Source organism: Halichoerus grypus, chromosome 4, assembly GCF_964656455.1.
Source record: "Halichoerus grypus chromosome 4, mHalGry1.hap1.1, whole genome shotgun sequence".
NCBI classification, from domain to species: domain Eukaryota; kingdom Metazoa; phylum Chordata; class Mammalia; order Carnivora; family Phocidae; genus Halichoerus; species Halichoerus grypus.
Window position 1 is genome coordinate 10,964,555 of NC_135715.1, and position 14,183 is coordinate 10,978,737.

The window sequence follows — 14,183 nt, forward strand, 5'->3', positions numbered from 1 at the left end:
CCTAAGCCAAAATGTAAAGATTCGATCACCTAACATTAGCTTTGATGTCAGAGACCTTTTCAGCAAACTAGCAAAAATAACTTAGATTCACTTTACCTAAGTAAGATTATACTGTCAAACAAATCAATATATTTTGCTAGATATTACAGATCTCTGTTGTCATGGATAGTACCTATTTCACAATAAGCTGGTTTACTAAATAAGTTCCATAGAAAATAAACTCATGAAAAACAAATCATCATTATATAGGTAAGACATGCACAATTATCTACATAACTGAACTTCTGGCCCATATATATCATTAATATAATTTTTTCCAACTTTTAAAGGGTAATGAGGGGTGCCCGGGTGGCACAGTTAAGCAGAGGACCCTTGGTTTCGGCTCAGGTCATGATCTCAGGGTCGGGAGATCAAGCCCTGAGTCAAGTCCCGTGACAGACTCTGCACTCAGCAGGGAGTCTGCATGAGATTCTCTCTCATTCTCCCTCTCCCTCTGCCCTCCTGCTCACACATGCTCTCTCTAAAATAAATAAATCTTTTTTAAAAATTAAAAAAAAAAAGGGTAATGAATTCAACAGTAATATATAGAGGAGGAGGAGGATTCTCGGATGATGGTAGACTAGGAAGCACCAGGAATGTCTCCCCACCTAGATGACAATTACACTGGCAGGATTTCTCTGATTACTAGTTTGGAACTCCAGTCCAATCCAGCTTAAAAATTTCAGGGGAAAAGGTGGATGGTAAACTGCAATCAATTTGGTCAATTTCAGCTCTTAGTCCAGTGGCAGCTACTCATCCCCGCATCCCCAGCCAGCGGCAGGAAGCTGTGCATGTGTTCCTGAAGCAGCTTACACACAGCCTGTGGAAGCCAGGGTGGGCAGAAAAAGGACCTGTCCTCCAAATACTGGGGATCTGTGCTATGATACCCAATTCCTGTTCTGATCACAGAGGTACAGGAAAAAAGGTGGGAAGCCATTGCTACTGCACCTCCTCCCACTGTTGCAAGCCCCACTCCCTCTGCCTGAAGTGACTTCCAGGGGATTTAAAGGGTCAGTTCCCCCATTTTCCTTCGTTTTTTGCTTTTTTCCCCCCTTTCAGAAGCCAGACATTAAAGACTAAGACATTCAAAAATGGCTGCATTTATGAGGAAAATTGGAGAGTGAACACACATGCACAGGGAAATGCTCAGAAAATACCTGGGAAGACCTTACATTTATACCTCAGGCTGATCATTGGTAAGAGACAGCCCCCAACATGCCGAAATAACAACAACAACAACAACAACAGAGTAAACCTTGAGGAAGGAGGAGAATCTGATTTCCAGAGTCACCACATTATTAGATTCAAATGTCCAGTGTTCAACAACAACAACAACAAAAATCACAAATCATATATAGAAACAGAAACAGAAAAGTTTGGCCTTCTCAAGGAAAAAAGATTAGCAAAATATGACCATGAAAAAGACTTACTGGTAGATATAGTAGACAAAAACATTAAAACAACCCTCTCTTAAAGATGCTCAAAAAACTCGGGGCGCCTGGGTGGCTCAGTCCATTAAGTGTCTGCCTTCAGCTCAGGTCATGATCCCAGGGTCCTGGGATCGAGCCCCAGGTCAGGCTCCTTGCTTAGTAGGGAGCCTGCTTCTCCCTCTCCCTCTGCCTGCCATTCTCCCTCCTTGTGCACTCTATCTCTCACTCTCTCTCTCTCTCTCTCTGTGTCAAATAAATAAATAAAATCTCAAAAAAATGCTCAAAAAAACTAAAGAAAGATATGGAGAAAGTCAAGAAAACAATATGTAAACAAAATGAAAATAATAGAGATTAAAAACCTAGACAGAAAAAAAAAAAAAACCTAGAAGGAAATTAAAAAATTCTAGAGCTAAACAGTACAATAACTGAAATGAAAAACTCACTAGAAGGCTTCAAAGGCAGATTTGAGCAGGCAGAAGAATCAGCCAACTTGAAGACAAGACAAGAAAAATTCTCGAGTATAAAGAACAAAGTTTGAAGAAAGACGAACAGAGCCTAAGGGTCCTGTGGGATACCAGAAAGCCAACCAATGTACACATCATGGGAATCCCAGAAAGAGAAAGAGAGAAAAGGGGGTAGAGAAAATATTTGAATAACGGCTGAAAACTTCCCAAATTTGATGACAGGTATGAATATAAACATTCAAGAAGCTTGGGGCACCTGCGTGGTGCAGTTGGTTAACCGGCCAACTCCTGGTTTCGGCTCAGGTCACGATCTCAGGTTCCTGAGATCAAGCCCTGTGTCAGGCTCTATGCTCAGCATGCAGTCTGCTTCAGATTTTCTCTTCCTCTGCCACTTCCATTCATGCTCTCCCTCCTCTCTTTCATATATAAATAAATAAATGTTAAAAAAAAAAAAAAAAACCTCAAGAGTGGCTGCACCAGCTTGCATTCCCACCAACAGTGGCTCAATGGACTCAAGTCACATGAACTCAAAGACCCACACCAAGATACATTACTTTCAAAAGCCAAAGATAAAGAGAAAATCTTGAAAGTATCAAGAGAGAAGCAAATCATCACATACAAGGGATTCTCAATAGATTGTCAGATTTTCATCAGAAACTATGGAGTCCAGAGGCAGTAGGCTGATATATTCAGTGTTAAAAGGAAAAAAAGAAACCAAAATAAACAGTCAACCAAGAATCCTAACAAAAAACTAGATTAAGACATTAAAACTGGAAATTAAGAGATTCCCAGATAAACGAAAGCTGAGGCAGTCTGTGACCACCAGACCTGCCCGACAATAAATGGTACAGGCAGCAGTCTTGCAAGGTTGAAATGAAAGGGCACTAGACAGTACCAGGAAGCCACACGAATAAATAAGTACCTCAGTAAAGGTAAACACATGAACTATTATAAAAGCTAGTATTATTTTAACTTTGGTTTCATACCCACATTTTGTTTTCTACATAATTTAAGAAAGTAATACATTTAAAATAATTATTGGTTTATGGTTTATGGTTTGGGGCACAGAATGTATAAAGATGTAATTCTGTGACATCAACACTTGCACCTAGGGAACCACTGATCTTCTTCCTGTCTCTATACTTTTGCCTTTACCAGAAATTTCAAATAAAGTTATAGATTATATAGTCTTCTTGAACTGGTTTCTCTCTCTCAGCGTGACTTACTTTTCAGATTTTTGCATGGTGATGCATGTATCAGTACTTCTTTCTTTTTTACTGCTAAATAGTATTCCATTATATGGATATATCACAATTATTTATCCACTTACCACTTAATGTACATTTTACTTGGTGTGTGTTAGTGTAGCACTGTGATTTTAATTTGTATTTCCTCTGACAATGCTGAAAAACTTTTTCATGAATTTGTCACATTCATATAACTTCTTTAATAAAGATCTTCTATTTTTTTATTAGGGTGTCTGGCTTATTTTTGAGTTTTAAAAATTATTTATACATTACAGACTCAAACCCCTTATATATATATTTATTTATATATATCTATATATCTCTGAATACATTCTGCCATTTGCTATACTGTTTCATAATTTTCTCAGTGGTATCTTTTGAAGAGCAAAAGTTTGCCATGTTTTAAATTCTGTAATGAAAATTTTAAATATGCTTCTAAAGACTAGGGAATAAAAGATATTTGCAATGTAATACTACAATTAAAAAAATAGAATTCAAACTATATTCTCAGTATGACTCTATGTAAGGTTTATATATGCTACATGTATGTATCTCTATAAATATACACACACATATATACTTAGAAGGGAATACATCAAAATGTGAAAAAGTGCTTACTGAAGAGTTTGTGGGATTACAGGTAATTTTTATTCTTTTTCTTTTTAAACCTTTTTCAGATTCTTCCCAGTGCAAGTCAGCACTCTCTGAAAATGACCTGAATACATTTCTTAAAGATCAAACCAGTTCATCATCAGCTACACTCAGGGCTTCAGAAATGATCAAGATCAAATAACATCTGAAGGTAATCAAGATATGAATACTATATTTATCAAAAGAAAAAATACAAGGTATGATTCTCGTTTTAAAACAAAAGCTAGACACATGTACCTCCTAAACATCCCTGTCCCAACAGAGTTTGATGGAAACAAACTATAATGATGGAAGGTTCTTTCTACTGCTCAATTCAGTAGCCACTAACCACCGTAAGGCAATGGCTGGTGACTATACAAACAGTGGCACTGAACATGCCTGAGAAACTGAAATTTTAATTAAAGTAAGCACACATGGCCAGTGGCTACCACACTGGTCAGCACAACTTTAGGGGGAAAAAACCAACCAGATTCATGTCTTTACTGCCCATTCTCCTCCTCCTTCCAGTCATTCAGTAATTTACTGATATTCTATAATCTCTCATTTCTCCCTAAACATCTATCAAATCATAGCTTAAAAAAGATCATATATTATTCCACTAATGGGTATTTACCCAAGGGAAATGAAAACACTAATTCAGAAAGATATATGAACCCCTATACTTATGGCAGCATTATTTACAATGACCATTTCCTTCATTTATATACATAAGAGAGATGGGCAGGGGGAGGGAGAGAGGGAGTGAGTATTACTTGGCCATAAAAAAGAATGAGATCTTGCCATCTGCAATAACATGCATGGACCTAGAAGGGATTATGCTAAGTAAAATAAGTCAGACAAAGCAAGATTTCACTATGTGTGGATTCTAAAAACCAAAACAAACAGCAGAAACAGACCCATATATATAGAGAACTGATGACTGCCAGAGGGAAGGGGTTTGAGGAGGGGGGGAGGGGCAAAATGGGTACAGGTTTCCAGTTATGGAATGAGTAAGTCCATATGAATGGTACAGCATATGAATTATAGTCAGTGGTACTCTAATAGTGTTATATGATGACGGATGGTAACTATGTTTATGGTGAGCATCACAAAGTAAAGAGCTGTCTGTCAAATCACTATGTTATACACTGGAAACTAACGTAACATTGTGTGTCAGCTATACTTCAATAAAAAAAAAAAGTGGGAAAAAAAACTCATACATTAAGCTTCCTATACATTCTCTTGAGAATGAGAACAAATGAAGAGTACCAATTACTCCAAGATTTTCTGAGTAAAACCAGTAAAACCAGTAAAACCCAATTTACTTTTCCTCTACCTAATTCTTCAAGGGTAATCTGAGTTTCTGATCAGAGCTGCTCAGTCACCTGCCATCTTTTTTCTTTTTATCTTTGTTCTTCCTCTTGTGGAAAAGCAAAAAGAATGGAAAAGAAGTTGAAGTGACACAATTTTATCAACAACATCACTCTAGCAAGTAATAAATAGACTGTAAAGCAGGATTACGCTAGCAAGAACACAGACATATATAATAAGTTATCCTGTCATTTAGAGGTATTAATATCATGCTGACTTTGTTTCCGCTTGCCCTGGTATAAAGCATGTTTTTTCTTTCACTTACATTACTAGGAAGCTAAAAAGTATACTTAGGGCTCACAAATAACTAACTTAACCTGGTGTTAATTCCTTCTGGTATCTTATGAGTTTTATATATATAGGTATATATATGTATTTTAACTGCTCAGAGTCAATCCTAGTTTTTTGTACTCTAACACTTTTTAAAACTTTGTTCAAGATTAACAGTTATAAAACAGAATACAAATTGCTTAAACAGATATTCCATGAGGTTTCAGAATATCTTCTTACCTCTAATAATGTCCAAGTTAAAGGGGCCAAGATCCTTTTTTTCTGAATTAAAAAAAAATCATTTGAAAAAATAGAAACAATATCATTTTTAAACACTGTGATTGTATTATGCTTCTCCGAACACAAGATTCAAAATTAAGATCAGTCACATCTTTTATTAGCTATTTCCTATTCTGATTAGATTATCAGTGTTTTTCCTCCCATTTATGCTGTTTTAAATGATCTAACATACCTTGCATTTCCATGTTCTTGAAAATGTTGTGCTCTTAATTGGAATGCCACGAACAATGATGATGCTATTGCCAATAATTGGTTTCTCTCACTCTCTGTTAACTTGTGTCCTAAGGGAAATCAATCAATCAATCACATACATCATGTTAGTACCCAGTGCTTCTATCTTATAGAACTATTAGTCAGGCAAATCAATATTTTATCAAACATCTATTATGGAGCTAGTATCATCCTAGGCACTGGGCACGCAATGGGGAGGAGAGGGAGCAAGACTGCTCAAATAAGACAAAAAATCCAAGAGGGATCTATCAACTAGTTTTGGAAATTCAGTAATAGACCCCTCAATGGCCTGATTAAATCACACTCTTCTAGGCTTTGAGAAGTTCCTGATTGTCTGCAACACTTAAGTAGTGATGAAAACATCTCATATGATCCCATAATTACCCTATATGAGGATTACAAAAATTTGGTCTCAGTCTTCTCAAAACATAGTCTGTAAGAGCAATTCTCGGTTCCGCCGCCCTCTTTCTCTTCAACGAGGTGGTGGAGCAGTTTGGTGGCGGCAGCCTTGCGGATTCGCGCCAGCAGACGCAGAGATGCAGATCTTTGTGAAGACCCTGACAGGCAAGACCGTCACCCTGAGGTCGAGCCCAGTGACACCACTGAGAATGTCAAAGCCAAAATCCAAGACCAGGAGGGCATCCCGCCTGACCAGCAGTGGCTGACTTTTGCGGGCAAACAGCTGGAAGATGGCTGTACTCTGTCAGACTATAATATCCAGAGAGTCCACCCTGCACTTGGTGCTTCGCCTCTGCGGTGGCATCATCGAGCCTTCCCTCCGCCAGCTGGCCCAGAAATACAACTGCGACAAGATGATCTGCCACAAGTGTTATGCTCACCTGCACCCCCGCGCTGTCAACTGCTGCAAGAAGTGCGGCCACACCAACAACTTGTGCCCCAAAAAGGTCAAATAAGGCCCCTCCACTGGCTCTTCCTCTGCCGCAGGGCGGCCTCCTGCCCGAGCCCCAAGGCCCAATAAAGTTTCCCTTTCATTGACTGGAGCAGTAAAAAAAAAAAAAAAAAAAAAAAAAAGCAATTCTCAAAGTGTAACCTGGGGATTACTGGGAGTCCCCAAGAGCCTTTGGGGGCCTGTAAGGTCAAAACTACTTTCATAATCAAGCCCAAGTCAGGCATGGAGCCTGCTTAGGATTCTCCCTCTGCCCCTGCCCCTCCAACCCTCCCACGCTTGCATGCACATGCTCTCTAAAAAAACAAACAAAAAAGTGATGATCTACTGCAACCTCCATGCAGTACGAATGTCTCTTCTACAGTACTGTTTGACAGACGGTTATCTAGGATCTATAAAACTCCAACACTTACAAACTGAAAACTCTTCCAAAGATTTCTAAATCATTTGACTGTTACTTCTCATACTGAGTCAGACTGTTTGTGACTTCCACCCAACTTTTCCAATCTGAAGTAACACCAAATAATTCTATTCTTCTAATTCTTTTCTTTCTTACACTTGTACATTACCAATCTTGAAGGATATAGACTGCAATTAGACACCCTGCCCACCATAACTAATCTTATGATAATGGGTTCTAGCATGAGGCTACTCCTGATCTCAAATCAGAGGGGCCTTGATTCCTGTTGTCCTCTTATGGCCTGATGCCCATGACATGTCTACCCTGGCTCTGACTTTGGAATCCTGCTGAATGTTAATGTTCTTCATTACTATGCCCTCTGGTTTTTACCTTGCTGAAATCTCTGGCCCAGCTGGTCCTGATGTCTGGTAATACATGTTCCAAATGTTGTTCTAACTAGATTAGACTCAAATCCGGCCTACCCCTTTGGACCCGAAAGCTGGTCCAAGGCAGAAACGGGCCCTGACTGAATCTTGGGTTTGAGATGAAGATCAGAGTGATCAATATATGGTAGCTCTACCAACTACAAAAGTGACCCTTCTGTGCTAGACACAGTCAACAAATAAATACAAATCAGCGCCTAGAGCTCAACTGGGCCAAACTGATGACAGCTGCCTTATTCCTTATTAATACATCTCCAATTCTCCAGGCTAACCACCTACAGTCCCTTCAAAGTTCTTTACACAAGATGTATTTCTCATACCATCTCTAATAAGAGATATGATTTTCATCATCATAATCACTTTCTTTTGCACACACAAAAAAATGGAAGGATAGTTTATTTTAGTTCTTTTCTAACAACGGTTAACATTTACAAATTGTGAAATAACAGACATTAAAATGTAAAGGGCTTTGTCTAGTATCAGAACCATGCGGAGGTAGTCTGTGACTAGGGGTTATATAATCATACTATGGCTCAATACAAGATATTATTAGACTATGCTTATAGCATATAATAGCATATATTAAAAAACTTATTTTAGTTTTTCAAAAATATATCTGCTATTTTTGTAGGTTCCAAGGTATAATATACAGTAATTTTTTAAAATTACAAAAAGTCCAAATGTGAAATTTCAACAAGTAATTTGCAATCGACATATGAAATCTAAAAAAAAAATCCACGTTTTAGCCATTTAATGGACACTGACCACACAATAATAATTTAAAAAGAAAACTAATTTTTTTTTTCACAACAGCTTTCAATTTCAAGTTTATGGACCAATTAAAATTTTTTAAAAATGCTAAATTAGGGCTTAGCATTTTGCCAGAGACACAACATTTTACATAACACTATCATATCATTAGTTTTCTTTTTTTTTTTTTTAAAGATTTTATTTATTTATTTGACAGAGAGACAGCGAGAGAGGGAACACAAGCGGGGGAGTAGGAGAGGGAGAAGCAGGCTCCCCGCAGAGCAGGGAGCCCGATGTGGGACTCGATCCCAGGACCCTGGGATCATGACCTGAGCCGAAGGCAGTCGCTTAACCGACTGAGCCACCCAGGCGCCCCATTAGTTTTCATTAGAAATCTTTTTGAGGGACTCTTGGGTGGCTCAGTCGGTTAAGCACTGGACTCCTGATTTCGGCTCAGGTCGTGATCTCAGAGTCCTGAGATCAAGCTCCATGCTGGGCAGAGACTGCTTAGGATTCTCTCCCTCTCCCCCTCCTGCTGCCCCGCCCAGCCCTCCTACCCCCATTCACGTGCATATGCACTCTCTCAAAAAAAAAAAAAAATCTTTTTAGATCACTTCAAGGGTGCCTGGATACGCATCTGCCTTCAGCTCAGGTCATGATCTCAGAGTTCTGGACTCGAGCCCTGTGTTGGCCTCCCTGCGCAGCAGGGAGTCTGCGCTTCTCCCTCTCCTTCTGCCCCACCCCCACGCTCATTCCCGCTATCTAATAAATAAATAAAATCTTTTAAAAAAGATCACTTCAATCCCTAGGTAGTAACTAGACTCCTCAATTTTATTCCAATTGTTTTTGTGTTTTATGTCTTATAATTAGTCTTTATCTGGGATTCATTTTTGTATTTGGCATAAATTAAGGGGCTTACTTCATAAAAAGTAAGAGGCAAAATTCCCACATATACTAATTTCTGTTTATGAGCTCCCTATTCCATTACACTGACATATTTATTCATTTTTCTGTTTTCTGTTTTCAAGTACTTCCATTCTCACACTTTACATCATATTGTTTAGAGAGGCTCAGCAATACATTTTAATACACAAAAGGCCAATTTTTATCATTTTTCATAATTTTCTTGGCTATTTTCAGAAATTTATGAATACATAAAAACTTTTTAATCACTTAAGGCAGTGGACCTTGTGAATCTAACTGATGGTACATAAAATCTGTGTATCAATTTGGGAAAGATTGGCACTCCTATCCTTTTGAGTCCCCAAACAATAACTGCTATGTTTTTCCATCTCTTCGCATCTTACTTCTTTATCCTCGACAAGATTTTACAGTTTACAGAATCATATAGGTTCTATGTCTTCCCTATTAAATTTCTCCCCACCATTTTACAAGATACTACAGCTAATATGAACAGGGTTGGCTTTTTTCCATTTTCATTTCAAGCTGGCTCTTACTAACAAAAAGAAGAGACACTAACTTTGCATGCTTATCTTGTTGAATTCAGCCACCTTGCCAAATGTGCTTTTAGTAAGCCTAGAAATTTTTAGTAGTATCTTCTGGGTTTTCTAGGGACAAAATTATAAATAGAAGAAGAGAAAATGTTTTCTTTTTAAAATATTTAAACGAACTTTTTTTGGACTTTTTGATCCTCTAAAACAATGATTGATAATAATGGTCCTTTTATAGAATTCATTTGTTCCTGACTTTAAGGGAAATTTTCATAGCATTTCCTTTAAAATTATGTTTGTTATTCGTTTTCAGTAAGTAGGTTTTTAATCAAATTTAGTTTAATTTTATTTCTGATTTCAGAGTGTTTTAATTAGAAAAGGCAACTGAATTTTTACAAACACCTGTTTAGCATTCCTTTTTTTTTTTCTGGTAAGCCATCAGTTTTTATGTTTTTCTAATTGCAATGGATACCATTAACAAGCTTAGGGTTTTTTTAGCTTTGAGGTACCACTTGCATACAAAATTGCAATGGATACCATTAACAAGCTTAGGGTTTTTTTAGCTTTGAGGTACCACTTGCATACAAAAAAACTTCCTCCTTACAATCAGTCCTCACCATTTAAGTGTGCAATTCAAGAGATATGACAAATGGGTATGTCCATATAAACATCACAACCGTCTATTTAGAATTTTCCACTACTCCAAAATGCTCCCTTGCATCTCTCCAATCAAGACCTCTACACTCCTTTCCCTCCCTGGCCTCAAGCAACTAAATTCTTTTCTGATTTCATATAAATGGAACTAGACAGTAAGTACTCTTTTGTGTCTGTCTTCTTTTGCACATAATATTTTTGAGATTCACCAGTGTTTCTGAACGAATCAGCAGTTTCTAACATTTGAACGTTAGGAAGTATTCTTTGGCATGAATATACTGCAATTTGTGTAGCCACACACTCCCTGAGGGCTTTCAAAGTAAGTGGGAAGGTGTGATTTGGTTCTAAAAATGAACTCTGGCTACTGAGTGAAGATGAATTGGAAAGTGCAAAGGTGGGAGGAAGGAGGTCCGTGAGAAGGCTGTTCAGAGTCCAGGCAAGAGGGCAGCAGCTCAGGCTGGGGTGGTGTGCTAGTCTGGCACCGAATGGAGACATGCCTGCATTCAATTCCCAGCTTTACGTGAACAAGCGACGGCAAGTGCACGGCACTAAGGTTTGTGAGCAGGTCCGCATCTGGAAAAACCTGCAGTTTCGATGAGGGGGTTGAGAACACCTGCTGCCTGTTATCTCCCAGCAATGAAACCCCCACAAGGGCAGCAAGTCTTTTTGCTGACTGAGGAATCCTAAGCACCTAGAACTTTGGGATGTAGATAAAGTGTATTTAAATACTTCTGGATTCTTCCTATCCCTTTGTCAAGTGTGAAGGTAAACAAGAGAACACTGTAATCTGACACTTGTTTTTCACCTCTGCCAACCCTGATTGAGAAGATTCACAAGCATGATCCTGGGAGTCTGGGGGGCCTGAACAGTGAGGTGGCAGAAACCCCGAGAACCTCCAGGCACACAGGACAGACACGGCCCCACACTTCAGTGGTAGATGTGTTCAACAGCAGCAAGTCACTTCCACTTCAAAGTTAGAACCCTAGCCTGAGAGGAGTTCTAGGAGTTTCTCAAATCCATCTTTTGAAACCTTCAGGAGCATTACAGCTTGATATCTCTGCTGCACTCTCTGGTGAAGACAGGCTGGAAAAAGGTACAGCTCTTAATTTAAAAACCCTTAGTCTTTTTGAAACAGTTTTCAGTATCCCAAGACCCTAGACCACTACCTTTAACCTAATAGATTCAGTAAATATGAAAGAAAGGAGAAAAACTTCCTCCTTACAATCAGTCCTCACCTTCGTAGCCTTTGTGGGGATTGGGGTGTATGTTTGGGGGGGATTTCAAACAAAAGTCCCAAACCCCAAATAATGTTTAGGTTCTCCCACCGTTACTCATTAAGTTGGTGGTTACTACATGGAGGTCACATCACAGAGTAGCACCCACCAGGTCTGTGATACACCTCTGTAAACCTTGTGCTATTATCACGCCCATGTGCATGACCCAGTTTTTAAGAAGCCTGATCTGAGTCTCTTAAGTGGCTTTAGTTCTGTCATCTATTTTTAACAGTCATCTGGTGCCTCCCTTCCAATCTAGTGTTGTCTTAAATGATGCTGACAGATACCTGATCCTGAGCCATGCATGTTCTCTCTTCGTGGGATGTGGCTTTGCTGATCATCTGCTTCATGTGTAGGCTTCATGTGTTGGGGGATCTGTAGGTAATCTCTCTATGGCCAGTTAGGTTTCTCAGAGAAGAATATTCTACCACTGTGACTGTGAGTACCTTCCTGACTGCCTGCCAGTACTTTGGGAACCAAGTGGGGAATGACGTTTGGGAGAGGGGGCATCACCACATTCAGTATGTCCACACTCACTCAATCCTCTGTCCTCTGGTGTAGAGGGCATCTTATTCTCTATGGAGAAAAATCTCAAAGCTTTTTCCAGATGGGAGAAGAACCACCCTCCTCTAAAGAGTAAGGGAGGGAACATAGAGAAATTCTTCCAGAGATTTTAGACCAGTAGTCTTACTTACAGGAATTTCCCAAGCTATCTGAACCTAATAGTGGCTAAGACTCCTGCAGGGTTCCATGGTGACAATGAGCTATTTCCCAGTTTTTCACGTTGTCAGCTTAGGATTCAACTTTCTTAAGTTGCTAAGTCAGTTAAGAATCATCTTTTGGCTCTTCATTTTCCAGAATGCTATCTCTTCTTTTTGTCCTCATGGACTTGCGTCTTTAAAAGACTAAATTCAGGGGTGCCTGGTTGGCTCAGTCAATGGAGCTTGTGACTCCTAATCTTAGGGTCATGAGTTCGAGTCCCACACTGGGTGGGGAGCCTACTTAAAAATAAATAAATGATAAATACTAAAAGCAAGTCAAAGGTTGGGAAAAAAATATTTTAAGATTTTATTTATTTTTGAAAGAGAGAGAGAGCATGAGTGGTGGGAGCAGAGAGAGAAGCAGACTCCCCCCACTGAGCAGGGAGTCCATTTCGGGACTCGATCCCAGGCCTGAGCCGAAGGTAAACACTTAACCGACTGAGCCACCCAGACGCCCTTTATTTTTTAAATTTTATTTATTTGTCAGAGAGAGAGCGACCACAAGCAGGGGGAGCAGCAGGCAGAGGGAGAAACAGGCTCCCCGCTGAGCAGGGAGCCCAATGCGGGGCTCGATCCCAGGACTCTGGGATCATGACCTGAGCCAAAGGCAGACACTTAAGCACTGAGCCACGCAGGCATCCCAAAATGTGTATATTTAACCTGTCATCTTTACCTCAAATTGGTTAAAGCACTTTCTTCAGTTATTTCCTCAAAAAAGGTATAGATAATGATATATTTCTGAATCTTTATTCTAAAATCTCTTTCCATAATTGAGAAGCAAAGGATATGTTAGTTGGGTATAGTACTCTTGGGTCAAGTTCTTTCTAATGAAGTAGATATCTTAAGATTTTCTCATTTCCAGTATATGGAGTCTGAAGATGATTCTCTGCATATGACTTGGTGTTTCTTTTTTCTTTCTAGAAGCTTTAAAAATGTTTTGTTCTTGATACGCCTACAAGAGCTACTTTTTATCATTAATCTTGTCTGAAACTCAACGAATCTTTCCAATGACACTTCAAGGTTTTCTCAAGAACAGTGAAAAAAAAAAAAAAAAAACCCCGATTATTACTTTTAAAATTAACCTTCCTTTATCCATTTTCTCTTCATGAACTATTACGTACATACAAAATCTCTCGGGTCTTCCTTCTACATCTCTGATTTCACACCTTATTTCCTTCGCTTTACCTTTTTACTACATATTTTGAGAAACTTCCATTTATTCCTTAGGGTCACTAATTTGGTTCTTAGAAGTGGCCATCCTGCCTTTCACTTTGCTGAAACACTTTGAAAAATCAGTTCTTAGTTCATTAAAGTCTTTCTCCTCTAATTTAATGTCCTTAATTAAATTGTCTTACTATTTTTCAGTAAGCTCAGTCATTTGACTCTCATATGAGTTCTAAAACACCTCCCATCCTCAGGGATTCCTTGAGGTCTTCCACCTTAGATGGTAATCCTTTTCCTTTGTACTCATGGCTCTGTTTGCTGTCAACAGTCATGTCAAAGGATTAGGCAGCAGTTTGCTGGTAAATGATTAACAACCAACTTGGGTATGAAGAGAAGA

General features: G+C 38.9%; 1 protein-coding gene and 1 pseudogene across 5 annotated transcripts in view; one reads left to right on the plus strand and one right to left on the minus strand.

Annotated features, from left to right (window-relative positions):
- PCCA (propionyl-CoA carboxylase subunit alpha) overlaps positions 1–14,183 on the minus strand; it is a 396,319-nt gene that overhangs the window by 171,900 nt on the left and 210,236 nt on the right. For all 5 annotated transcript variants that reach the window (XR_013446865.1, XM_078070126.1, XM_078070127.1 and 2 more), the window contains one exon: positions 5,924–6,032. Coding sequence is in view for 4 of the 5 variants with exons in the window: in XM_078070126.1 (XP_077926252.1) it covers positions 5,924–6,032 (109 nt within the window). In the remaining variant the exon portion in view is untranslated. The remainder of the gene's footprint in view (positions 1–5,923; positions 6,033–14,183) is intronic.
- LOC118539376 (ubiquitin-ribosomal protein eL40 fusion protein pseudogene) lies at positions 6,438–7,002 on the plus strand (annotated as a pseudogene).